This window comes from Scyliorhinus canicula, chromosome 3, assembly GCF_902713615.1.
Source record: "Scyliorhinus canicula chromosome 3, sScyCan1.1, whole genome shotgun sequence".
In the NCBI taxonomy this organism is placed as follows: Eukaryota; Metazoa; Chordata; class Chondrichthyes; order Carcharhiniformes; family Scyliorhinidae; genus Scyliorhinus; species Scyliorhinus canicula.
In genome coordinates this window covers 71,431,548-71,458,325 of record NC_052148.1, presented here as the reverse complement: position 1 = coordinate 71,458,325, position 26,778 = coordinate 71,431,548, and the positions used below count along the sequence as shown (strand labels likewise).

At 42.7% G+C, this 26,778-nt stretch overlaps 1 protein-coding gene across 3 annotated transcripts in view; it reads left to right on the top strand.

Annotated features, from left to right (window-relative positions):
• The window catches only part of ubap2a (ubiquitin associated protein 2a), a 160,885-nt gene that overhangs the window by 71,168 nt on the left and 62,939 nt on the right, over positions 1-26,778 (top strand). Inside the window, exons 10-15 of one of the 3 annotated variants that reach the window (XM_038790693.1) lie at positions 4,037-4,107; positions 5,557-5,740; positions 17,490-17,670; positions 18,204-18,454; positions 25,457-25,623; positions 26,398-26,590. In XM_038790693.1, coding sequence (XP_038646621.1) covers positions 4,037-4,107; positions 5,557-5,740; positions 17,490-17,670; positions 18,204-18,454; positions 25,457-25,623; positions 26,398-26,590 — 1,047 coding nt within the window. Of the gene's footprint in view, positions 1-4,033; positions 4,108-5,556; positions 5,741-17,489; positions 17,671-18,203; positions 18,455-25,456; positions 25,624-26,397; positions 26,591-26,778 lie in introns of all 3 variants that reach the window. The other 2 variants (XM_038790692.1, XM_038790694.1) reach the window with 2 other exon arrangements.

Genomic DNA, 26,778 nt, shown 5'->3' with positions numbered 1-26,778 from the left:
CCCTGGATAGTGTCAAACTTCTTGCAAGTTGTTGGAGCTGCACTCATCCAGGCAAATGGAAAGTATTCCATCACACTCTAGACTTATGGAGGGTGGCTAAGGTTTGGGAGTCGGGAGGTGTGTTATGCAGAATTCCCAGTCTACAGCTTGCATAATATGGGAATAATTAACCAATTATATTAAAGGTTTGCATGCTTAATTATACTATCCAATTATTACAAAGGCACATATGCTGTCTTGCAGTCAGTGGTCCGATATCTGGGGTGTAGCTTTCAATCATCTTCCTCCCTGCTGTTTAATGACTCTTCTCGAGGTATGGATGCTATCCTTCACTCCTCTGTCATTATCTGCAGACTCCCTGGAGCTTGAGCAAATGGTGGACTGTCCCACATTGTTATTCAGACCTTGAGTTTTAACACCTGCAGAGTTTCTGCTTGGAAGCTGGCCTCCACTGGCAGATTTGTGTCCTTGGGGTAATTTTGGTGTACAAATGGCAGCCTGCCTCTCTGTCAGAACTCAAGATTTTAACTTCTCCAGTATACAACTTCTCCAGTATATAGGACAGCACGTTAGCACAAGTGGATAGCACTGTGGCTTCACAGCACCAGGGTCCCAGGTTTGATTCCCCGCTGGGTCACTGTCTGTGCGGAGTTTGCACGTTATCCCCGTGTCTGCGTGGGTTTCCTCTGGGTGCTCCGGTTTCCTCCCACAGTCCAAAGACGTGCAGGTTAGGTGGATTGGCCATGATAAATTGCCCTTAGTGACCAGAAAAGGTTAGGAGGGGTTATTGGGTTATGGGTATAGGGTGGAAGTGAGGGCTTAAATGGGTCATTGCAGACTCGATGGGCCGAATGGCCTCCTGAACTGTACGTTCTATATAATGGAACCAGCGTATTTTAAACTCCGTTGCAGTGTAACATCTAAAGATGCCCAAATTGCCCTCTTCAAACTTGTACAAACATCTGTCTGGGCCACAGATAGAGTATTGCATCCAATTCTAGTCATCTCACTTTAAGAAGGATGTAAGGGCCCTTCAGAGGGTGCAGGGTAGATTTACCAGAGTGGTTCCGAGGATGAGGGAATTTAGCTAGTTTCCAATCTGGGAAGCTGAAGTCCTCCTTGGAGAAAATTAGATTATATGGAGATCTGATAGCACTGCACAAAATTTGGTTTATTTGTACAACCTGTATAATTACTGCAAATCCATGAAGATCTGAGGACCACTGTGCTTGCATTTTTGGGAATTTTCTTTTTGTTTACCCAGTGGGAATGTATTTTAGATGTTTATCAATGCATCGCCACGTGTTTAAAAAATATTATGCTTTATGTATATATAAATTTTTGTTTTGTCTTAAAACTGCTAAACATTTGATTTGATTTATTATTGTCACATGTATTAGTACACAGTGAAAAGTATTGTTTCTTGCATGCTGTACAAACAATGCATACCGTACATAGGGAAGGAAGGAGAGACTGCAGAATATAATGTTACAGTTATAGCAAGGTGTAGAGAAAAGATCAACTTCATATGAGGTAGGTCCATTCAAAAGTCTGATGGCAGTAGGGAAGAAGCTGTTCTTGAGTCGGTTGGAATGTGACCTCAAACGTTGGTATCTTTTTCCTGGTGGAAGAAGGTGGAAGAGAGTATGTCCTGGGTGTGTGGGGTCCTTAATTATGCTCGCTGCCTTTCTGAGGCAGTGGGAATTGTAGATAGAGTCAATGGATGGGAGGCTGGTTTGCGTGATGGATTGGGCTACATTCACGACGTGTTGTAGTTTCCTGCGGTCTTGGGCAGAGCAGGACCCAAACCAAGCTGTGATACAACCAGAAAGAATGCTTTCTATGGTGCATCTGTAGAAGTTGGTGAGGGTCGTAGCTGAAATGCCAAATTTCCTTAGTCTTCTGAGAACGTAGAGTTGTTGGTGGGCTTTCATAAATATAGTGTCGGCATGGGGAGCCCAGGACAGGTTGTTGGTGTTCTGGACACCTGAAAACTTAAAGCTCTTGACCCTTTCTGCTTCGTTCGCATTGATGTAGACAGGGGCATGTTCTCCACTACGCTTCCTGAAGTCAATGACAATCTCCTTTGTTTTGTTGACATTGAGGGAGAGATTATTGGTACTGTACCAGTTCACCAGATTCTCTGTCTCATTCCTGTACTCTGTCTCGTCATTGTTTGAAATCCGACCCACTATGGTGGTGTCATCAGCAAATTTGAAAATAGAGTTGGAGGGGAATTTGGCCACACAGTCATGGGTGTATAAGGAGTGTAGTGGGGGGGCTGAAGACACAGCCTTGTAGCCTTATGGGGCACCGGTGTTGAGAATGATCGTGGAGGATGTGTTGTTGCCTATCCTTGCTGATTGTGACCTGTGGGTTTGAAAGTTCAGGATCCAGTCGTAGAGGGAGGAGCCGTACTCGTTCAGGCTGGTCGCAGAGTTTTTAAATACCGACAAGTCCACTGACTCGAGCAGTCCTATAGGAGGTCATCCGATTCCTCAGACCAACAATGCACAACTTTCTTTGACGGATTCTCCCGCTTCAGTTTTTACTTACAAGCCAGGAGCAGGAGCACAGCCTTGTGGTCAGATTTGACAAAGTGTGGGCAGGGGATAGAGCGGAAGGCATGTTTGATATTTGTGTAGCAGTGGTCCAGGATGTTTGGGCATCTGGTGGAACAGTTGATGTGTTGGTGGTAACTTGGTAGTACGCTCTTGAGCTTGGCCTGATTGAAGTCCCCAGCTACGATGAACAAGGCCGTGGGATGTATTTGTGGTGGTGAATATTTGTTCAGTGCGATTGTCACGTTCGCAGGGGGTGGGATGTAAACTGCCGTCAGGATAACGGAGCTGAACTCCCGCGGAAGTTAGTTGGGGCGGGCGGCATTTTTCAGTTGCTCTAGGTCCGGGGGGCAGAAACTCGCCAGTGTTGCTACATCTAGGCACCAGGAGGTGTTCATTTGGAGGCAGACCCCATGTCCCCTAGCCTTGCCTGAGGCCGCTGTACGGTCCATTCGGTGGATTGAGAGGCCCTCTGGTTGAGGGCACAGTCCCGTGAAACAGAGAGTGAGCCATGTCTCCGCTAAACAGAGCACACAGCATATGAAATGAAACATATATGAAATGAATACCTAGATTTAAAGTTCCTGCACATGCATCTTTATAGAAGTAAGCTTTAGCATTGTTGAACACTGTTCCTCCTAAGTATTGTATTGAAGTTTTGCACAAGTTGTACCATCGGAAATGGAAAAAGAAATCTTTATCCGTCTTCCAGTACTTTGTCCAGGTAGCTATGGTTCTGTAGGCTACTTGACTACAGTGGTTATCATACTGTATCTGTTGTACCTCCTTGCTCAATGTTCACGTGCATTTTGGGAAGGGTTAATTGATGATCTGCAGCAGGAAACCCGGACAACTTCCTTTACTTGTGTAATTGTGTTCTTGGGGCAAAAATCCAATTCTCTTTTTTTCCCCCAATTAAGGGGCAATTTATCGCGGCCAATCCACCTAGCTGAACACTTTTGGGTTATGGGGGTGAGACCCATGCAGACACTAGGAGAATGTGTAAACTCCACGGACAGTGACCCAGGGCTGGGATCGAACTCTGGTCCTCAGTGTCCTGAGGCAGCAGTGCTAACCACCTGGCACCTCAAATTCTTCGCAATCATAGTGTGGCACAAGCAGGAATGAGAGTTTGAGACCATTCTGATCTACATGCTTAAGTCAAGCAATGATGAACATTTGGGGCAATTGTCTGAAGTGTATATTTAAAAGTTGGAATAACAGCCATCTCTGACTAGCAAAATACTGGGAGAATGCTGGAAATCTGAAGTAACACAAATACTCAGGAAGTCAGGCATCATGTGTGGGGAGAAATAGTTGATGTTTCCAGTCAAGAAGGCCATTCAACAGATCGGCACAGATGCTGCCTGAACTCTTGAATATTTCCAGTATTTGTTTCTATATCTTAGATTTGTGTTGCTGAGAAAATAGAGGCTTGCATAATCAGTTTTAACTTTAATGAATTCTTTAAGCAGCTTACAGAAACAAAGGTCTTTACAGCTTCCACTGTTGTAAGAATGGACAACCAAATCACTCCAGGACCAAGGTATGAAATGTCCTATTTTATCAATTAACCAGTTAATGCACATAATGTTGAGCAACTTCAGAAAAGTATAAAGTTTGTCACTGATATATTTTAACCAGCTTCTGAAATTGCTGAAATTTGAAATGGAAAGTGCAGCACAAAGAGTGCCATTCCAACTGTATAATGACTAACCTAATCCGTTTCTGAGCTCTCGAGCAACATTCCAATGAGCCCCAGCTTCAAATCTCAATGCAATATTGTGATGCCGGTTTCTTTTGGCTCATGTGCATTCATTGCTGTTAATTGAATTGGCTTCTAAATTTCAAATTTACACCAAAACTAGAGTTTGTCAGATATATATACATTATATAGTTTGTCATCCCTATCTTCCTCACGCATCTAGATCTGTAAAAGCTAGAAATAGTGTAGGGCAAATTTGTATCCATATCTGTGAAGAAACCTGTCAACTGGTGGGCTATATTTTCTGACTTCATTGAAATATTGTTATATTTTATGACTTGGCAATGTGCCAAGATTTATAACAATTTACCAAAGATAATGTTTGGAAATGATTTGCAAGTGCACAGTTTTAAAAATAAATCACCATGAAGGTGTGAATGTCCTGTTGCTAAAATTTGACTCTAGAATTCTAGTTGCTCACTTGCCCTAGCTAGTAATGTAAATTGTTTATGGGATAATTCTTCTCTAGTTTATTGCTTAGAATTATTACACGGAAGGAGGATATGCTGCTGAGTAGTTCACAATACATTGTGTTGTTTTAACTAGTATTTTTAAAAATACCCACTTTCTGCAGGAGTATATGATATGGTAGCATAACTAAAACACAGCAAACTTGAAAAGAGCATATGTTCCATTGATTGCTTTGCAGCGGGATAATTTTCACAATCGACCCTCCCTCGCAACCTATTTACAATCCTCAGCCAAGAAGGCATACATTCTTCCAAAGCCATGTTATAGTGAACACTAGGATGCAACAGATACAACTGGACAACTTTATTTCTCCTTTCCACAGATTTCTAGGTGTCTTGGGTTTTCATTTCGCACAATATCTGTGACTAGATAGTGGTCTTGTATTTTCAAACTTTTATTACTCCTCACCAACTTCTGCCTGACATCTGATCTTTTCATAACAGAATCGAGCCATTTTTGAGCATATTCTCTGCCCTTTCTCTTTCTCCCGACCTAACTTCTGAATATTATGCTGACAAGCATGTGCCTGAACACAGGTTTACACTAAAATTTTCATATTGGGCTGCCAATAGCTTTTGTGTTTTTTGGAAGTCTGTTCCATATTTTTGAAAAAACATTTTTGGTGAACCATAAGCCAGGTTGATAAAGTTGTGCTGTTTTTAGAAAAATAATCTAGTTTGAAATGTTACAAGTGCCTCCCGTTTTGCAGTCCTTCCAGAACCTGTTGAAGGTCTGAAAATAAACTTATCTTTTTTTAAGCACTGATCTAGCAACATTGCTTCAAAAACCCTCAACTGGTACTGTAACAGAAACCAACTCGTGTGAAGCACCCCAACAGGCAAACCTCACTCAGTCACTGGTGTTCACTAATTCCCAACATGATGATCCAATTTCATCGGTGGAAGGAAACTCCAATGCTGTGAATTCCTACACTCAGAATCTGGTAAACCAAAAACAAAACAAAATTACTCTACATTTTGAAATGTTTTCTGTGTAAATTAGAAGAGCTTCTAAAAATAACGCTTGATGGATTTTTCAGATGTACGTTCTGTTAGAGTTGTTTTCTCCTTCAGAACAGGTCTTCTGCAGCACTTGGGTTTGACCTTCTGTTATTATAATCAGAACTTTTTAAAGCATGATCCTTTTGTGTGGAATCGGCAAACTACGACATTTTTTCCATGTCCGATTGCAGTAGAATGCTGCTTTTTTTTTGTTCTTCAGTATCATTGTCTCACCACTCCATACTTATTTCAAGTTGAGGAAATTTTGACCCCATAAGCTTAGTGATGGTAAGGCTTGTAGTTTTGTAGTTTATCCAAAAATGTTTTTTCTGTGTTTTCTCTTCTAGTCTGACTAAGAAGCTGGTGGGATTCAAGTGTTGCTGATCCTGTGATGCTAAGTTTCCATTCATGGATTGCCACAATGACTTTTTCCTGGGCCAGGGTCAACTTGGAGTGGGCTGCTCTATCAGAGAATTTCTGAAGAGGGCCTGGGACCAGAGGAGAGCTTGTCCTTAAGGGACACTTCCTTGATACCAGGTGCTGCACCCTCAGCAAAGAGGACTTTAGCATAATCATTGGGCCCTTATGGTATTTGAGCATCTCCCTCAGCTGCTGAGGAGGGGTGATTGTCTCTGGCAAAGACTAAGGCTTGTGGACGACAATTTGGAAATGGGGTTAAATAAATCTGTGTACCATTTGATATGCAAGTTGCTTCAAGCAGGTGTTTCATTCATCTTTATTGTTGTCTCTGATCCTCTAGATTAAAAGGCCTCTTGTTTTGAGCTCCTTTGCTCTGAGCCAGACTTAACCAAGTATGCTCAAATATTTTGAGAGCTGGAGATTTATTGAGGCTATAATGCATAACCAAGACACCTTTAATTGCAGCTGTTGTGTACTAAATGTTTTGCACAAGCTCAGACATAAGCAGTGTCTTGCTATCCATTTAAGGAACGTTTTGCTTTTAGTTGCATATTTCAATCTACTAGGCATTGCCGATTTTGAAAATGGCTTGGGAGCAAATTTGTGAGCTGCAGATTGCATCATAAATTTGATTAGAAAGGTGAAACTGTGACTGAGATACTTAATATCGTTACGTATGTTGGAATTAAAATTTCTTCCCAATTTGGTTAAGTTAGCAAATGATTGGAAATTTTTTTACTTCCAAGCTGCAATCCTGCTTTAAAAGAACTACTGGAATATTTAAGTTATGAAACAAAGCTGACTTAGCTTTATATTTTCTGTGGATTCCTTATTTTTTTAAAAGTTGGGTTGTAAGTGCCAGTTGATTGTAAAATATTCAGAAAAAGCCATTTGGACAAATACTGTAACTTTGAAAGTTGAACGTGATTGAAATGTATCAATGACTGAATAGTAAATTAAGAAGAAAATTGGTCGTCTTACAGGGACCAGAGAAAATGAGGGAAATTAACACATCAGTAAATGGATTGTCTGAATGCGTGTAGCTAAGTAATGTAGATCTTAGTGGGAAATCTCAGCATGGGGTCCAGTTGGTTTTAATTCCCGTTGGCAAGGGAAGGTGAAATTTGGTAGTGTTCCATTTCCTGTTCCTGATCAACGGCATGTTGGATCAGGTTAATATTAGGTTGCTGATGGTGCTCCCTTTTCATCCTGTGCACAGGCATGAGTTGGCCTGTTGACATCCCTGCAGTGCAATTCATACTCATTGTGGTAAATGTATTTTCTAAAGGTGCCTCCTTCAATTTAGCCAATGCTTATCTCCTGATATGGCGAAGCTACTTTTAATTCATACTATACTTGCATCTGCAGTATGAGCAATCCTAAACTGTGCATCGTAACCACTAGCTTTTCTCGAAGTGCTGTTTAACAAATGTGCGCTTTGAATTTTTTTTTTTTTTTACAGCATTTCGAGCAGTTTTGTTATGTTTGAATTTTCTTTGAATCAGCAGGTAAATGCTGTTGTAGTTTTAAGGGTTCATTGGATAACATGCATGGCTTACTCGGCCAACTGCCATGCGGTTTGTGTGCTCGGCAGACTCATTTGTATGCTTCAGTGGGCTAGACATCTACCAATTGCAGAACATGCAGCATTATCGAAAAAAAAAAGTCTAAAATTATTGAGTTAGCCATGAAAAAATCTAGCCAGCAAGTTGAGCTCAGAAATTACTATTTTCCATTAAGTTTTGTAAATGCACAACTGCCACTTAAAATAATTGGGCTCCAATTTTGCAGGGGGCTAAATGTGAAATTAATTTTGTGTGACTGTTTTTAAACTATATTCCAGGCCAATGAATTGGATATATAATTACTTATCATATGGTAAATAGAAACATATGAGAAGGCAAAGTACCACATGAGATGTTAGAAAGCTATTATGACAACAGTTGCGCAAAGCAAGTAATTTCTACATTAACAGAATTTTCTGGGTAGCACGGGTCTCAGTGGTTAACACTGCTGCCTCGGCGCTGAGGTCCCTGGTTTGATCCCAGCTCTGGGCCACTGCTCGTGTGGCGTTTGCACATTCTCCCTGTGTTTATATGGATTTTGTCTCCACAACCTGAAGATGTGCATGGGTAGGTGGATTGGCCACGCTAAATTGCCCCTTAATTGGAAAAAATGAATTGGGTACTCTAAATTTTTTTTAAAATAATGAATTCTATGTCAAATGCTGCTCTTGACAGTTTATCACCTGAGGTTTCCTGAAAGTATTGTTGATGTCACTTCAATGCTAGATGTTTAAATACTAACTAATGCAACTAATTCCATCATTTCCACATGAGGCAAAAAGTTCCACAGACTTTCTATGGTTAGCCAGTGTCTAATAATTAGGGCAGCAGCATTTTCAATTGAACTTTTCCAGAGGTGTTCAAATTTGACTCTGAATGTATTAATGTAAATTTGGTCAACTGCTTTCACTGAAACAACTGTCCTTTTGAAGCATTGATTTTCATGGTCTGAAGCCCAAAAGCCTGTAAGGTGCTTAAGTTTGTGTTGAATTCACTGGGAAATTGCAGCAGACCAAAGATGGAAATTATGGCACAGGAAACGTGGGGGTGCAGGATTATTGGTCGAGAATCAATTTAAAGCTGTGAGGAGGGATGATGCACTGACTTGAGCATCAAATGAGACCACATGGAATGAGCTCAAATTAAAAGGGCCTCACTGCTTGGACTGTACGAAGGCAACCCCCCCCCCCCAGTGCAAAAAAGTGTAGATGTTGGAGTGTAAAAACAATAGGGCAGTAATTGTTGGGGAGTTCAACGACCTTAATATCAATTTTGGATACGAACAGTATGACGGGCAAAATTATTGAACTGCAGAATAGATTACCTTTTTTGCCAGCATATAACCAATCCAATGAGAGGGGATGCAATTTACGATTTAATCTTAAGATATGAAGCTAGCAAATGGATAAAGTAGCAGTGGAGATCCATTTTGGAGATGGTGACTGTAAACTTACATTTAGCATAATTGTGGGAAAGGACAAAGATAGAACAGGAGTAAAAGTTCTAAATTGGGCAAAGTCAAATTTTACAATGCTGAGAGATGAGCTTGCAGTGTGGACTGGACACAGCTATTAGAAGAAAAAACTGTTGAGTGGGGGGCATTCAAAGGCAATTGTACAGGCAGTGTAGACATGTCTCTACAAAAAAAAGGGCGGTACTGCCAAATTTAGAGCCCCCTGGTTATCCAGAAGCATACAGCCTAAGATCAAGCAAATAAACTGTTTAACGTTTATGACTATCATAAAAAACTTAATACTCCAGAAAACCTAGAGGAATATAGAAAGTAAAGGGGTGAAGTAAAGTGCAAATTAGAAAAGCAAAGAGGATACGAAAAAATGTTGGCTGGTAAAATCAAAGAACGCAAAATGTTTTGCCAGTACATTCAGAGCAAGAGATTAGCTAAGGAAAAGGTAGGGCTGATCAGAGATATACGTGGTAACTTGTGAGCAGGCTCTCAATGAGTATTTTGTCTTCAGTAAAGAGAGGGATGATTCAGACATTCTGGTTAAAGAGAAGTGTGAAATATTAGATACACTAAGCATAGTGAAAGAGAAAGTAATAGAGGGACTGGCATTCTTGAAGGTGGATAAATCATGAGGGTCAGATAGATTGTATCCCAGGCTACTGAAGGAAGCCAGGCAGAAAATAATGGATGCTCTGAGGATTATTTTCCAATCCTCACTAAATGCAAGTGATGTGTTGGAACATTACAGGTCTGCGGACATAAACAGGGTGCAAGGGGTGGACCAGAAAATTATAGGCTGGTCAGTCTGATGGTGGTGGGCAAATTGTTGGAAACCATTCTGAGAGGATAACTTTATAGATTTTACAGTGCAGAAGGAGACCATTTGGCCCATCGAGTGCACCGGCCCTTGGAAAGAGCATCCTACCTAACCCCACCCAACTTTTTTTGGACATCAAGGATAATTTAGTATGGCCAATCCACCTAACCTGCACATCTTTGGACTGTGGGAGCACCCAGAAGAAACCCACGCAGACACGGGGAGAACGTGCAGACTCCGCAAAGACAGTGACCCAAGGCGGGAATTGAACATGGGACCCTGGAGCTGTGAAGCAACTGTGCTAACCACTGTACTACCGTGCATCCCTGTTAACTTAGACATGGATTGATTTAAAAAAAAAAAAAAAAAATTTTTTTTAAATTTAGAGCACCCAATTATTTTTTCCAATTAAGGGGCAATTTAGTGTGGCCAATCCACCACCGCTGCACATCTTTTGGGTTGTGGGGGCTAAACCCACGCAGACACGGGGAGAATGTGCAAACTCCACATGGACAGTGACCCAGGGCCGGGATTCGAACCCGGGTCCTCAGCGCCGTAGGCAACAATGGTAACCACTGTGCCACCGTGCAGCCCAGACATTGATTGATAAGAGATAGTCAGCATGGTTTTCTTTGGGGAAGATGGGGCGAAGTGCCAGGGACGTGGGTTTGATTCCGGCCTTGGGTGACACTGGAGTTTGAGCTCAGCAGAGATGTACGTAGTAACTTGTGGGCAGATTCTCAACGAGTACTTTCCTCGTGTCTGCATAGTTTCCTCCCGTGTGCCCTGGATTCCTCCCATAGTTTAGTGATGAGCCGGTTAGGTGGATTGGCTATGATCAATGCGTGGGATTACTGAGATAGGGCAGGGGAGTGGACTGAGTGTTCTTTCGGAGGGCCGGTGCAGACTCAATGGGCTGAATGGCTGCCTGCACTGTGGGAATTCAATGGATATTGTCTACATGGATTTCAATAAGGTATTTGACAAAGCCCCACATGCCAGACTGGTCAGAAAATGGAGATCTCATGAGAAGTTGGAAGACTGGATCCAAAATTGGCTCAGTGATGGGAAGCCACGGGTCGGTGGGTGCTCTTGCAAATGGGAAACTGTTTCCAGTGGTCTATGCTGCTTGTTGTTTACGTTAATGATTTAGATGCCTTGCGGAAGTGAGGAGGGCAGATGTCGACTCCAGAATGATACTAATGGTTTGGTTGTGCGGGCAGAGAAATGTGTGGTAATGCATTTGGGGAGGGCAAACTAAGGAAGGGAATACTCAATAAAGGGGAAACTATTGAGAGGGGCTGAGGAAATGTGATACCTTGGGAGTACATGCCTACAGGTCCTTGAAGGTGGCAGAACAGGTTGATATGGGTCAAGAAAGCACATGAAATGCTTTCCTTCATTGGGCGAGGTATTGAATACAAAAGCAAGGATGTGATTAGGCCACAGCTGGAGTTGTGTATAGTTCTGGTCACCACATTGAGAAGGACATAATTGCTCTGGGGAGTGCGCGGCGATGTACAAGTATTTTTTCATGGCTTGGAAATTGTAGCTGAGGAGGGTTTGGAAAAGCTAGGGTTGTTTTCCTTTTGAGCAGAGGAGGCTGACCTAATTGATGTGTACCAAATATGAGGGACTGGGACAAGGTAGGCAGGAAAGACTTATTTTCCCCTAGAGGAAGGGGCAAATAGCAGGGGGCATAGATTCGAAGCGAGTGGCAGAAGGATTAGAGAGGTCATGAAAAGAATCTTTTTTATCCAGAGGGTGGTGGATGTTTGGAATTCACTGTCTAAAGAGGACAGTGTTGCAGTTGATGGAGGAATTGAGCAGGGTGTCATGGAGGGAACAGTACCCATGGAACGCTGATAGAAGGTGAGGAGAAGGTGTGTTTAGTAGTGGCATCATGCTGGAGTTGGGGAAATGATGGAGGATGATGCACCATTTTGCTTTGAGTGCTGACCTTTGTTCTGCTATTAACGCATTCTGCTATCTTACCAATCACCATTATTAGCACCTTGGTTAGTATTTTTTTTAAAATAAATTTAGTGTACCCAATTATTATTTCCAATTAAGGGGCAATTTAGCGTTGCCAATCCACCTACCCTGCACATCTTTTGGGTTGTGGAGGCGAAACCCACGCAGACACGGGGAGAATGTGCAAACTCCACACGGACAGTGACCCAGGGCTGGGATTCGAACCCGGGTCCTCAGTGCCGTAGGCAGCAATGCTATCCATTGCGCCACCGTGCTGCCCACCTTGGTTAGTATTTAACACTCCCTGTGTCCATGACATCTTTGTCAGTCTCTCCTGAGCTCCAACCTATCACTGACCTTCTGCTCCACCTACCTCTCCAACCATGTAACCCATCACATTTCTGGCCGCCTCTTCAGCTCTGAAGAAGTCACATAGACCAGATGTTAACTCTGCTTTTCTCTCCCGGATGTTCCCAGCCTGCAGAGTCTTTCCAGTATTTTCTGTTTCTATTACAAAATACCTATTGCTTATGTTTAATTGTTGTTAGTTGCTGTGGAATTCAAAAGTTTTTAAAAATTGACCAGTTTTAAAGTTTCCTCATTAATCCTTTAAATTCATATTGCAATTTTATCATGCACTGAGCTTCTAGATATAAATTCCTTCTAATTGTCAAAATATACTGCAGGTATATAGTTTCTGTGAGGAAGCATTTCTCATCGCTGTATTTAGATATTGATGTGAACTATCATTGAAGGCTCAGGGAAGAAACCGAAGTGTGTCCCATTACTATAATGATCAGAATTGCAGCTGCTGAATTGAGGCTACTTCTATGTTCAACTGATCAGATTAGTTTCAGGCTGTTGAACCATTGGGACTCATACTATTTTCATCTTTTAAATACATTGATTTTAGAATAGCTAAAAACAAATTTCCTTTTCAGAATTCTTCAACTAAAACAATAGATTTTTAAAGTCTAAAACAATTTATTTTGACATATAGGTAGATGCAGAAGGTTTTTTGATTCGTCCCCATGAAGTTGAACGTGTGCTCTCTGAAGACAATGTGTTGATGCTCTTAACCCACTGCTTTAACTTTGGTTCAGTGTGAGAATGCTGATCTGTGCACAATATCTTTAAAAATCTGGCTGTCTGGCAGGTATGAAGAAAAATGATTAACCTCCGAGCTCAGTAGGTGAAACTTAGTTGAACTGTAAATCTCTGAGTTAAACAGTAATTCAATTTCAGACTCCATTTCAGACTCCATTGTAGCTCTGTTTCCTCCAAGATTCTGTCGACCAACTAATACCTCCATGCTTTGCTTTCCCATTTTTCTTTCCACCTCTAAATGAAAAATTAACTTCAAGGCTTTCTGATGCCCCAAAAAATTACCCATGGAAAGCCATTTTTTCTTTGAAACTATAAACTTTTGTTCTTGAGCAAATCTTGATTAGATATTTTGTTCACTGAGAACTGACAAACTTGACCAAGAGATGAGCACTTAGCCATCCTGTGTTACAACGAGTGTCCGATTAATGGAATTATCTTTTATGAAAGGAAAAGTGGTTGTATTATTCCTGAATTAGTAGAAAAGCCTGCTGCTAGGTAAACATTTGCTGTATACAGGGTTCCTTGCCTCCAGTACCAAGGCAAGTTTTCCAGTGTGTGGCAAGTTTTTTTTGTTCTGTTTCAGAAACTGAACTTAGCTACAGAATTCACATTTCGGGGAAGAAAAGTGAGAACTTTATTCTGATTTGATATGATTTGATCTAAGAACTGATCAGTAATAGTTACATAGATAGTTAATTTTACATTTTGAAAAAGTTGCAAGTTGAAGTAACTGCATCTTTATAGTGGTTAGGTTTTGGATGATTAGACACCTAATCGGTGTATCAATTTTACTGCCATTAACTGCAATGTAATCGAAGGCACTTTCAACAAAGCAATTGTGAAGTGTTTTTGAAAATCTGTCAAACTGAGATTTCCATTTAAAATGATCCCATATCCACTGTTAACTAAGTGTTTGATTTGGATTCTCTGTTTACTTTTCTGAGGATTTTTGCACTCTAGCACAATTTACATTTTAGCTAGTTAAACTACCATTGACTTGAGTGCTGTTCCTTTTGAATAGGTAGTTTTTTTGGACAACTTGGAAACAGTGTGGTGAGGTAGATTGGAGAAATAACTTGTGTGAAGTCAAATCCAAGTGCATTTGAAGTACCTTTCTGGGTGGGGAAGCAAATTCTATCTTGAGTTTTTGGGTTGCTGTGCACTTTTTTAATATAACGGCTTTCAAATTGTCAGGAAAAGCTTTTTAACTAGCAAAGACTTTGTTTATCCAGATCTAGCATTTTTGTTCATCATTATCTGAACTAGTGATCCATGTTGGTAACAGGTTTTTAATGTTTTGTATTATATTGCTGGAAAAAAGAGACGTGCTGTCAAAACTTTTTGTCTTGCATTTATCAAGCAAGATTTGCAAGAATACCAGATCTCAAAGGGAACAATTTGTACTGCATGAGAAAATGGTGCTAATTGGTTGGCAAGTGGACTCTTGATTAGTACACACATTGCCATTGAACAGCCAAACTATTGTTCACAGTAATAGGTCTTATACCCCAATGACCTGCAGGTTCTAGCAAACTGCACGTCCTTTTGGCTTTTTGCAACAAAGTACTGACCATACTCAACTAGCCCATGCTTGCAAGACTCAGGACGTAGTGTCCAAATTAGATACGCTTCTGCGATTGGGCAGTGTTTCCTAAAAAAGCCTGATAGTGCTATGAATTACACTCTCAACCAATTTAAGAATTAAAAATAAAAACCGAAAATGCAGGAAGAATTCAACAGATCTGGTAGCATCTGTGGGGAAAGTACAATATGACTCTTCAGAACTGGAAACAGGTAGAAATGTGATGTGCTTTGTACTGTTGAAAAAGTGGGGAGGTGGAAGGTGGAGCAGAATTGGAGGGCAAGAAAGATTAAATTGAAAAGATGTTGTGAAACATGACAACGTCAATGGTAATGATCGTACCAATGACTAAAGCAGTTGTCCATAGAATAAAAGTCAGCACTGTGTGGAAGCAAAATAAGGTGCAGTTCTTCAGCTTATGTTTAGTGGAACATTGTAGCAGGCCGATCCTGGCCCCGGGTCACTCTGTGTGGCGTTTGTACATTCTCCCTGTGTCTGAGTACGTCTCACCCCCACAACCCAAAGATGTGCAGGATAGGTGGATTGGCCACACTAAATTGTCCCTTAATTGGAAAAAAATAATTGGGTATCCTAAATTTTAAAAATAAATTGGCCACCTGCACCACCCAATAGGTGAGACAAAGAAAATCCCCTGGTCGCTGTTGGCTTCTCTCCACTCCTCCCCTCCCCCAAGCTAGCAGACACTACCCACCACCTCAGCTAACGTCACCTCTTCCCAAACAAACATTCTAGAATTATCGTGCCTCACCAAACTAGCCCAGCAAGTTGCAACCCCCCGCCCCGCCCTTCACACGCCACTCCGTTCACGAGCCTACCCCTTAGTGCTGGCAAGGCATGTGCCCATCCCAACGCCGGCCAAACACTAACACAAAAGGCCAACAGCACCATCTCCTCCCCCCCCCCCCCCCGGCCCACCCTCTCCTCTCCCCTCCCATGCCCAAATCCCAGCTTCCTTGCATCTCCTCCGCCCCCCCCCCCCGCCAAATTACCATATCAATCCACCTGCTTTACCATTCCCTATTACCGTATCAATCCACCCGCTTTATCGTTCCCTATGACCTTGGCCTTGAGAAAAAACAAAATAAAATCCCTCCCCACCAACCTCCAAGCAAAAGAACACTAACATAACACTATATATTGCAATATTTACAACCCACCCAACCAGCCTTATCAACACACAGTCCCACCGGCCCTCAATCTAGTTCATTTCCATCATCCTTGATTGAAGCCTCTGCCTGCTCCAATGTGTCAAAGTAGTGATCCTTCGAGTCCATTTGTGATTCTGTCTCACTGAATACACCATACCGAACTGCACACCCTTGTTGTGCAGGAGCACCGTCGCTATATTAAAGGCCACCTGCCGCGTTGCCAACTCTGTACCAATGCCTTCATAAATACTCCGTGTTCCCACCCCAATCAATGTGCTCATTCTTCTTGGCCCTCTCCAGGGCCTGCTCCTTCCTCTGAAATCTATGAAAGAGGATGATCACAACCTGTGTTGGCTCATTCGGTCGTGGCTTCTGCAGCAGCCCTATTCAATTCTTGAGGGGAGAACCTCTCTGCAAAATACTCAGCTGGCCTTGGGCCCTCCATTACCTCTGTCAAACCAACCACTGAGATTCAGGCACCCTGACCTGTACTACGGATCCTCAACTTTGGCCTTCAGACCCTTATTCCCCTCTGCCACAAGCAGCATTTCAGCTCCAGCGAGGCAAGCTGACCGACATGCCTCAACAAGGCCTCTACCATGCCCTTCAGTGTCTCCACTTTCTCCTTCGTAGCTTTGATCATCTTGCCGACCTGCTCCCGTATCGGGCTGAATGCCGCCTCGATGGTGGCTAATTCTTTAATCTTTCTTTGTCTCTAAAATTGCCCATCCATCTGCCCTCCAAACTTCTCCTACTCCTGTGCCATCACCCCCGCCAGTGTCTCCAATGTGATGGGTGTGGTCGCCTCTGCATTTTCCCTCCCCCGAATTCCTTTTGTCAGGCTGCCAGCAGAGGTTTCTTTCCCGTGGCCTTTTTCGACGAGGCTTTTGACATTCTTCTGTTCTCCACATCAATGGTTGGAACACAATCTCCTGAAAAACAGGGCAAAAGTGACCAAAATACAAGGACCCTGGCAGGAGCCGTCTCGCATGTTGTCACCGGAAGTCCAAACAAGAGCGTGGCAGTTGACGGTTAACTGGTGTATACCCTATGACAATGTTCCTGCCAATCAGAGTTAACTTGCCAACCGATCAGCACCCTCTTCTCATGCAGTATGAATTGTTCCCCATAAGATTTGGTATTCTCGCGAATCTGTCATTATAAATGCATGATGAAACCGCAGGTCTCTTTTTTTTTATCATCACTAAGTTCTGTACAACCAAGTAACTATTTTATATTTGCCTTGACTTGGAAATTTTTGTTTCATGGCATTAATGGGATTTCATGGAAATGCCCACAAAGAAACGTTTAATACTTACTATTGAGTTTGTACTTCAGCTGCCAAAAACTCCATTAAATGTCATGCAGAGTTTATTTTCGAACAGTTGAAAAATGTCTTCCACATAGGTAACAATGTTGTGCAAGAAAGTAACATGAACTACTCAAAACACAAAATGTCTGAATATGCTGTTTTAAAATTCTAGACCTCCACATATCTGGGGCAAATTAAGGATCAAGAATTGCAGGTGTAGAATGTTATCATACTTGGTGCTACTCAGAAAACTTAATTTGGTTTCTGTTTTCCTTTATAGTCTCCTGGGTTTGGTGAACCTGCTGCAACAAAGATAGTCAACTCTTCAGGGTCCCAGTTACATGAGCAGTTGAAATCATCTGGTTTGGTAGAGTTTGCTGCACAAACCAGAAAACCAAGTAGCAACACTCATTCCTGGGAAGCAAAATCAACTTCACAGTCAACTGTCCTGAGCCAGTTTGGTCAGTATTTTGTTATGAACAAATGTATGTTTATAGTATTTGTCAGTAAAATAATTCAATGTGTTTTAAAACCTTGCTGCATTTCTGTTCTAAATGTTTATTGATTCCAACAGTTGTTGTAAGTAAAATCTCACTTGCTTCTTGACTAAACTTATTAACGAAACTGATTTAAAAGCCCAAAATAGTAAAACAAAAATGTTATTGCTGTGAAATACAATTATCTAATTGCGGGATAAATTTGTCATCAAAATCACAGCAATCTAATTTAATTAGTACAGAAACCTGTGTTGTCTTTTTTTGAGAACTATGATTTATAATATTGTTCTGGAATTGCAAGAACTTATGTGACATGAGGGAGCTGCAGCAGGAAGATAGCATTTGTATGTGAGATGAATGGATGACAAATATATGCTTTGGAAGGAATGTTATTGGAAATGGAATACGGGAATAAATATTTTCATCTATGTGTAATGTACACAATTCCTGGTCTGTTCTAAAATTATTTTAAAGCAGTTATTTTGGGCATCTTTTAGACTTCAAGACCCAACCCGAACCTTCACCTGTTCTGAGCCAGATGACTCAACGACAGCAACAGGCCTCTGAACCAGTATTAAATTCCTATTCCTCCCAGATCAAGTTAAGAGAATTGTCTCCTGTTGAAAGCACTACTGCTAAAATGATGCAACTGCTGCCTATCTCCACAGACAGTCAAATAACCAATTCTCAACAGATACAACAAAAACAACTTAAAACACAAAAGCGGAAGATACCAGCAGCATCTAAAGTAAGTTGAGAAACAGTTTTGTTATACGCGTGAATGCTGTGCTTTTAACTGGGTTGACCCAAAAATATTTTTAACTGTTGGCAATTGTTTTGTCCAGAAATAATAATAAGACTATGATGTGTAATGAGGCAGACAATTAGGGAACTTAAGGTGAAAATTCCCTTAGGGAGCAGTGACCACGATATGATAGAATTTGCCCTGCAGTTTCAGAGGGAGAAGCTGGAATCAGATGTAACGGTATTACAATTAAATAAGGGTAACTATAAAGACGGGAGGGAGGAGCTGGCCAGAGTTGATTGGAAAGGGAGCCCAGCAGGGAGGACAGTGGAACAGCAATGGCAGGAGTTTCTGGGGGTTATTTGAGAGGCACAACAGATATTCATCCCAAGGAGGAGGAAACATGCTGAAGGGAGGACGAGGCATCCTTTGCTGATGAGGGAAGTCAAGGACAGCATAAAAGAAAAAGCATACAAAGTGATGTGGATTGGTGGGAAGCCAGAGGATTCGGAAGCTTTTAAAAGCGAGCAGAGGAAACAAAAAAGCAATAAGGGGAGGGAAAGATGAAATTAGTGTAAGTGAGCTAATATAAAAGAAGATAGGAAGAGGTTTTTTCAATATGTAAAAGGCAGGCGAGAGACAGAAATAGGCATTGGGCCACTGCAAACTGAGGCTGCATAAGTAATAGGAAACAAAGAAATGGCAGAGAAACTGAATAGTTACTTTGCATCAGTCTTCACGGTGGAAGACACCAGTGGGATGCCAGGGCTCCAGGAGAATCGGGGGCAGAGGTGAGTGGCCCATCACTAAGGAGAAGTTTCTGGGGAAACTGAAAGGTCTGAAGATGGATAAATCACCTGGACCAGATGGACTACACCCCCAGGGTTCTGAAGACAGCTTTGGTGATCTTTCAGAAATCACTGGAGGCAGGGAGGGTCCCAAAGGACTGGAAAGTAGCTAATGTATAACCACTACTTAAGAAGGGAGAGAGGCACAAGACTGGAAATTATAGGCCGGTTAACCTGACTTCAGTCATTGGTAAGATTTTAGAGTCCATAATTAAAGCTCCGATCGTGGAGTACTTGGAAGTGCATGATAAAATAGGACTGAGTCAGCACGGTTTCATCAAGGGGAAGTCATGCCGGATAAATCTGTTGCAATTCTTTGAGGATGTGCTCCCATTGTCATTGGCGGGGAGATGAAGATGACTGCCCTCCCGAGGTTTTTATTTGTTTTTCAGTCTCCCAATCTTCATCCCCAAGGCATTTTTTAGGAAGGTGAAAGCGGTGATTTCAGGGTTTGTCTGGGCGGGTAGAGCCCTGTGGGTGAAGGTGTTGCTGGAGAGGGGTTGAGGGGGCTGGCTCTCCCGATCTTTATAAACTAGTACTGGGTGGAAAATATTGCAATGGCCAGGAAATGGGTAGTGGGGCAGGGGTTGGTCTGGGAACGGGTGGAGGCAGCCTTGAGTAGGGACACAGGTTTGGGGCTCTGTTAATGGCGCCTCTGCTGTTATTGCCGGCCAGGTACTCCACAAGCCCAGTAGTGGTGGCGGCGGCCCTGAGTGTGTGGGGACAGTGGTGACAGCACATTGGGCTGGAGTGGGCGTCGGTGTGGGCCGATATGTGGCAACCACCGGTTTGCTTTTTGGGGGGGGGGGGTTTCGGGGATGGCAGCGGTTGGGGATCGTGCAGTTTGGGGATCTGTTTATAGGCGGGGGCTTTCTGTGCTTGGGAGAGTTGGAGGAGTTTGAGTTGCCCGGTGTCAATGGGTTCCGTTACTTGCAGGTAAGGGGCTTTGTGCGGAGGCAGATATCGACCTTTCCGCATCTGCCGCCCAGGGGCTACAGGATAATGTGGTGTCAAAAACGGGAGGGGAAGGTATCGGAAATCTATTAAGGAGCTGATGGACTGGGGGGGTGCCACAAAAGGGGAGGTGAAGTTGGAGGAAGAGTATGGTAGGAAGTTGGAGGCTGGGTTATTGGAGGAAGTCCTGAGGAGAGTCAATGCATCCTCGTTGTGCACCAGGCTTAGCCTTATACAATTTAAGGTTGTCCACAAGGCACACATGACTGGTCCAGATCAGCAGGTTTTTTTGAAGGGGTGGAGGATAGGTTTGGGCAGCGTGCAGGTGGGCCTACGAATCATGATCTTGAAAGTAAGGGTGGTCCTGAGTCCAGAGGTGGCGATTTTTGGTGTGTCAGAAGACCCGGGAATTCAGGGGGCTAGAGAGGCCGGTGTCCTGGCCTTTGCCTCCTTGGTAGCCTGGAGACGGATTTTATGAGCATGGAGGGACTCCGAACCCCCGAAGACAGGGGTGTGGGTGAGTTTCTCAGGCATGAGAAAATTAATTTAACGCTGAGGGCCTCGGAGGTCGCAACCATTTATCTTTGGAAAGGACTAAGCTGTCAGTTGGGGGGGGGGGGTTTAAAACGAGGGGCATTGAGTAAGGGGGGGTGGAATTGTTGGGGTGTTTGTGTAAGCCATGTTGGAGTGTGGTTGTTTATTGTTAAAGTTTCTAATATAAATACCTCAATAAAATATATTTTAAAAAATAATTCTTTGAGGATGTAACAAGGGAAGTTAGACAAAGGAGAACCTGTGGACATGATTTATTTAGATTTCCAGAAGGCCTTCGACAAGGTGCAGCATAGGAGACTGTTAAATCAGTCAAGAGGCCATGGTGTTAAGGGTAAGATCCTGGCATGGATAGAGGATTGGCTGTCTCTGAAGGCAGAGAGTGGGGATAAAGGGGTCTTTTTCAGAATAGCAGCCGTGACTAGTGGTGTGCTGGGACCACAACTTTTCACAATATACATTAACGATTTTGAAGAAGGAACTGAAGGCACTGTTGCTAAGTTTGCAGATGATTCAAAGATATGCAGAGGGACAGGTAGTATTGAGGAAGCGGGGGACTGCAGAAGGATTTGGGCAGACTAGGAGAGTTGGCAAAGAAGTGGAGATGGAATACAATGTGGAAAAGTGTGAGGTTCTGCACTTTGGAAGGAAGAATGGAGGCATAGACTATTTTCTAAATGGGGAAATGCTTAGGAAATCAGAAGCACAAAGGGACTTGGGAGTCCTTGTTCATGATTCTCTTAAGGTTAACGTACAGGTTCAGTCGGCAGTTAGGAAGGCAAATGCAATGTTAGCATTCATGTCGAGAGGGCTAGAATACTAAAGCAGGATGTACGTCTGAAGCTTTATAAGGCTCTGGTCAGACGCCATTTGTAGTATTGTGAGCAGTTTTGGGCCACGTATCTAAGGATACGGGCCTTGGAAAGCGTCCAGAGGACGTTCACAAGAATGATCCCTGGAAACCTGAAACAAAAATGCTGGAAATACACAGCAGTTTGGTCAACATGTATAATATATACTGTTAATCTGTCTTTTTTCAAGGCACCTCTGTTCTAGTAAAATAAAACAGCTGTCATGCTACAGTTGGTCTTCTATCCCTCTTTTCAACTGGTTATTAGGCAGTGGACTTTCACTGTCTACCCATGACCAAATATAATGTTTCCATGTAAAGTTTTAAAGATTTGAGTACATCTATGCATCTTACTCCCCATGAATTCATGTGAAAATGTTGATGTATATGGGCACATTAAGTTAATACTCGGTGTTGGTGAAGCTACCTTTATTGGTTGACCAAAATGCAACTGGATCTTTGTCTTCCTGACCCATGGACCACAATCAGTAATGGTAAACAACAACACTTCCGTGAAGTTTTAGGTTAGACGGGCACGGGCTTGGAGGGCAGAAGGGCCTTTTCCTGTGCTGTGCTTTGTATGTGTCTTAATTTACTGATCTTTTTCCGATGCCAAAGCAATCTTTGGTTTCCCAGCATTCAATATTTTAAGAAGATACTACAATATTGGTATTTGCATGACAATATGGAGAATTGCCCAGATACATTCACAAAGTATGACAAATCCAAACCGGCCAATTACTGCCCCATCAATCTACTCTCCATCATTAGTAAATTGATGGAAGGGGTCAGCAACAGTGCTGCCAAGCACAACCTGCTTAGCAATCATAACCTGGTCACTGACGCTCAGTTTGGGTTCTGCTGGTTAGTCATTCATCTTGTTGGAAGTCAATCGTAGTTTTAAGACATCACTGCAGGAGTTTCTCGGGTTAGTGTCCTAGCCCCAATCATCTCCAACTGATCTATCAATGACCTTCCTTCCATCGTAAGCTTACAAGTAGGAACGTATGCTGATAGAAGTGGGAATGCTCAGCACCATTTGTGACTCCTATTAGGAAATCAAAGGTAGTTTAAGGGAATTGGGTTTGCATTGCTGAACATTAGAAATAAGGCACAGTATAAAGTTGGTTTAATTTAACGGTTCTGTGTCTAGAAGGGTAAAACCTGCAGGTAGATTCATACTGCCTAAAGGTGTTTGTATGTGTGGGGAAATTCATACTGCATATAGGTGTTTAAACAAAGAACAATACAGCACAGGTACAGACCCTTTGGCCCTCCAATCCTGTACTGGTCATGATACCAACCTTTGCCAAAATCCTCAGCACTTCCTTTGTGTCATATACACATCCTATCCATGTATTTGTCAAGATGCCTTTTGAATGCCATTAATGTTTCTGCTTTCACAACCTCCCCCGGCAACGCGCTGTCGGCACTCGCCACCCTCTGCGTAAAAAAAAACCTGCCTTGCACATCTCCTCTAAACCTTGCCTCACGGACCTTAAAACCTGTGCCCCCTAGTGATTGCCCCATCCACCCTGGGAAAGAGTGCCTGCCATCCACTCTATCCATGCCCCTCATAATCTTGTAGACCTCTATCAGGTCACCCCTTAACCTCCGTCTTTCTAATGAAAACAGTCCATGTCTATTCAGCCTCTCCATATAGCGAACACTCTACAGACCAGGCAACAGCTTGGTAAACTTCCTCTGCATCCTCTCCAAAGCCTCCACATCATTCTGGTAGCGTGGCGACCAGAATTGTGCATCATATTCAAAGTGCGGCCGTACCAATGTTCTATACAACTGTAGCATGGTTTGCCAGTTTTTATACACTCAGCAGTTTGCATGTGTGGGGGTTGTTAGTTCTAACTGTGTTTCTATTGTGCTTCGAGAGGGCTGCCACATGAAGCATAAATAAGCCAGCAGTGGTTGCGTAGCAATTGAGGCTTCAGGTAGAGAAGCTTCAGTTTTTGCTGAATTTGCGGGTAGCTGGAGATGGGTAATGAGAGAAAGCAGCTCTCTCAGCTCTGCTGAAAACAGTTGGTTCGAGAAGGCTAAAGAGAGAACATTTCTCAGCTTTGCCAGAAGAAAGCCATACCATGGAATAATGGTTAAGCAAATGGGTGCAGAAATCTGAAGAACAGCTAGTTAAGGAAACTAGAGAAACAAAAAGAATTTTCCAGAAGTCTGAGATTAAAGGTGCTGGAACAGAAAACGTCAGTAAAGAGACACCAAGCTAAAACGGCTGATACAACTGGAAGATATCTGAAGTGATTTTCAGGTTTGTAGAAGGGGAGTTTGAAATAATTATGGAAATCTGCGTGTCGTTGGAACGGGGGGTGGGGGGCATCTTGGTGGAGAGAATCTCCCCTCGACCAAAAGAAGGGGCAATGTGCTGTCGACTAGCGGGCTGACTACTGGCCGCTGCAAGCGTTTGAGAAACACGCAGTCCGCTGAATCGAAGTCCAATTGCAGAAAGACCTAGACAATATCCAGGCTTGGGCTGACAAGTGGCAAGTAACATTTATGCCAGCCCCATGACTCTCTGTAAAGAGAGTAAATTTAACCATTGCCTATAACGGCTGAATCCCCCACTAACTAACCCTTTGGGGTTATAGAACATAGAACACTACAGCGCAGTACGGGCCCTTCGGCCCTCGATGTTGCGCCGACCTGTGAAACCATCTGAAGCCTATCTGACCTACACTATTCCATTTTCATCCATATGTCTATCCAGTGACCACTTAAATGCCCTTAAAGTTGGCGAGTCTACTACTATTGCAGGCAGGGCGTTCCACACCCCTACTACTCTCTGAGTAAAGAAACTGCCTCTGACATCTGTCCTATATCTCTCACCCCTCAATTTAAAGCTATGTCCCCTCGTGTTGGTCATCACCATCCGAGGAAAAAGACTCTCATTGGTCAGAAACTGAACTGGACAGCCCACATAAATACTGTAACTACAAGAACAGGTCAGAGGCTAAGAATCCTGAGGTGAGTAACTCCCCACTTGACTCCATCTCAAAGACAAATCTTAAGAGTGTGATTTGCCTTGATGTGTCCAATTCCAACAACACTCTCTAAGTTCAACACCATCGAGGACGAAGTCAGTTTGATTGGCAATCGGTCCGCAAAAATTCATCTACTTCACCAGCACAGAGGCAGCAGTGTGAACCATCTTACAAGATGCACTGCAGGAACTTACCATGGCTCCTTAGGCAACACCTTCTTCCAAACCCATGACCGCTACCAACCAGAGAATCAAGCGCAGCAGATGCATGTGAACACCTCCCACTTGTAAGAACCGCTCACTATCCTGACTTGAAAATATATTGCCATTCCTTCTCTGTTAAAATCCTGGAACTCCCTCCCTAACAGCACATTGGGTATACCTACACCACATGGACTGCAGCAGTTCAAGAAGGCAGCTCCTCACCACTTTCTCAGGCAATTAAAGATGGGCAATAAATGCTGGCCTCACCAACATCCCATTAATGAGTTTTCAAAAAATTGAAATGCTATGTAACAAAAAATTTGTGATGAGCCTTTTTAAGACATAATTCATTCGTAAGCTGAATACAAAATGTGCCTTTTCGAAGTGATTGCAGACTAGACTGGGAGAATTCTGTGGGCTGTGGAGCAAGTGTCCTTGACGAGATGAGTAGGTTTTTAATTGATGCTTTCTGGTATCTTGTGTATGTATATGTGTCAAGCAATGATCTTAAAACTGCAATAACTAACAATGCAAATTCGTTCTTTGGTTCCAAGTACTTGCCTAAAGAGTGCACTTTCATTTCTATTTAGATTCCTGCATCAGCTGTTGAAATGCCAGGGTCAACTAATGTCTCTGAATTAAATGTTCAGTTTGGAGCCTTGGAGTTTGGGTCAGAAGCTTCCCTGTCTGAATTTGGAACAGGAAACCAGGAGACCATCAACCAGACACAAAACCACTTGTTCTCAAATTCTGTAAGGTAAGATCACACTGTTGTCATGGAAGCCACCCTGCAGCAAAGGAAAATTAAATGCAAGTTGTCTACAACAGTTGAATTCTGAGAAGGAGGCCGACGTCTTGGCCTTTGCTTCCCTTGTAGCCCGGTGACGAATACTGTTGGCATGGGGGGACTCGAGGCCCCCAAAGACCGAAGTATGGCTATCGGACATGGCGAGCTTTCTCGGTCCAGAGAAAGTTAAGTTCGCCTTGAGAGTTTCACTATCGGGGTTCGCCCGGAGGTGGCAGCCATTCATTGCCGCCTTCGCGGAGAAATAATCATCGGCGGGGGGGGGGGGAGAGCTAGGGCTAGGGTAGAGTCGAGTAGGGGGTGATTTAGGCAGGTCCTTGCAAGAATGGAGTCGTGGTTTGTACTATGTGTTATTTCCTTTACTTTTTGTACAGTACTATACAATGTTTTATACCAAAAATACCTCAATAAAATTGTTTATTTAAAAAAAACACGGTTGAATTCTGGTAGCATATCCAGGGTTATTTAAGTTCAGACAATGCTAACTTGGATATGTTGACAGGTGAGAGAAATGTAAAAATGTAGAAGAAAAACAATGGGGCGAAAATAAATTAGTCTTTAAAAAAGAACTGTTAATTCTGCAAGTGCACTCTATTGACCTAGCACTGAATTGCAACCTAATTGGTTAAGTGGCTTTACCAATTTAGTTTCAGGAATGGACACATGTTTACAAATGTTATCCTTGAGTAGCTAATGTGCTGCATTAAATTTTGTCCTATAATTTAGTGATTCGATGTCACAGTTTTTGTCGATATCTAGTGCAGTTCAAGAACCAACAAATTCATCTGCAGTCAGCTCCTGTAGCTCAACAACTGCTCCGATCACTCCAGTGACTTCAACATTTGATCAGAATTCAGTGCACGGGATACCTTATCAGAACTCCCTTGGTACATCCCCTCAAAAGGAAGCTTCTTCGCAGGTAACTCAAATGCTTTGAAATACAAGTTTCCACTCATGCTTTCTAAGAGCTGCAAAGTTTGTTTCCTGAGAGGAATGTAGCTCATGGGGCGGGAAAAAATTGAAGCATTACCTCTGATTGCATTGTGGACGGTTTGCACTCTGATGGTTTTCTGGACACAGTTGCAAACTTGCGAAGATGCAATATGC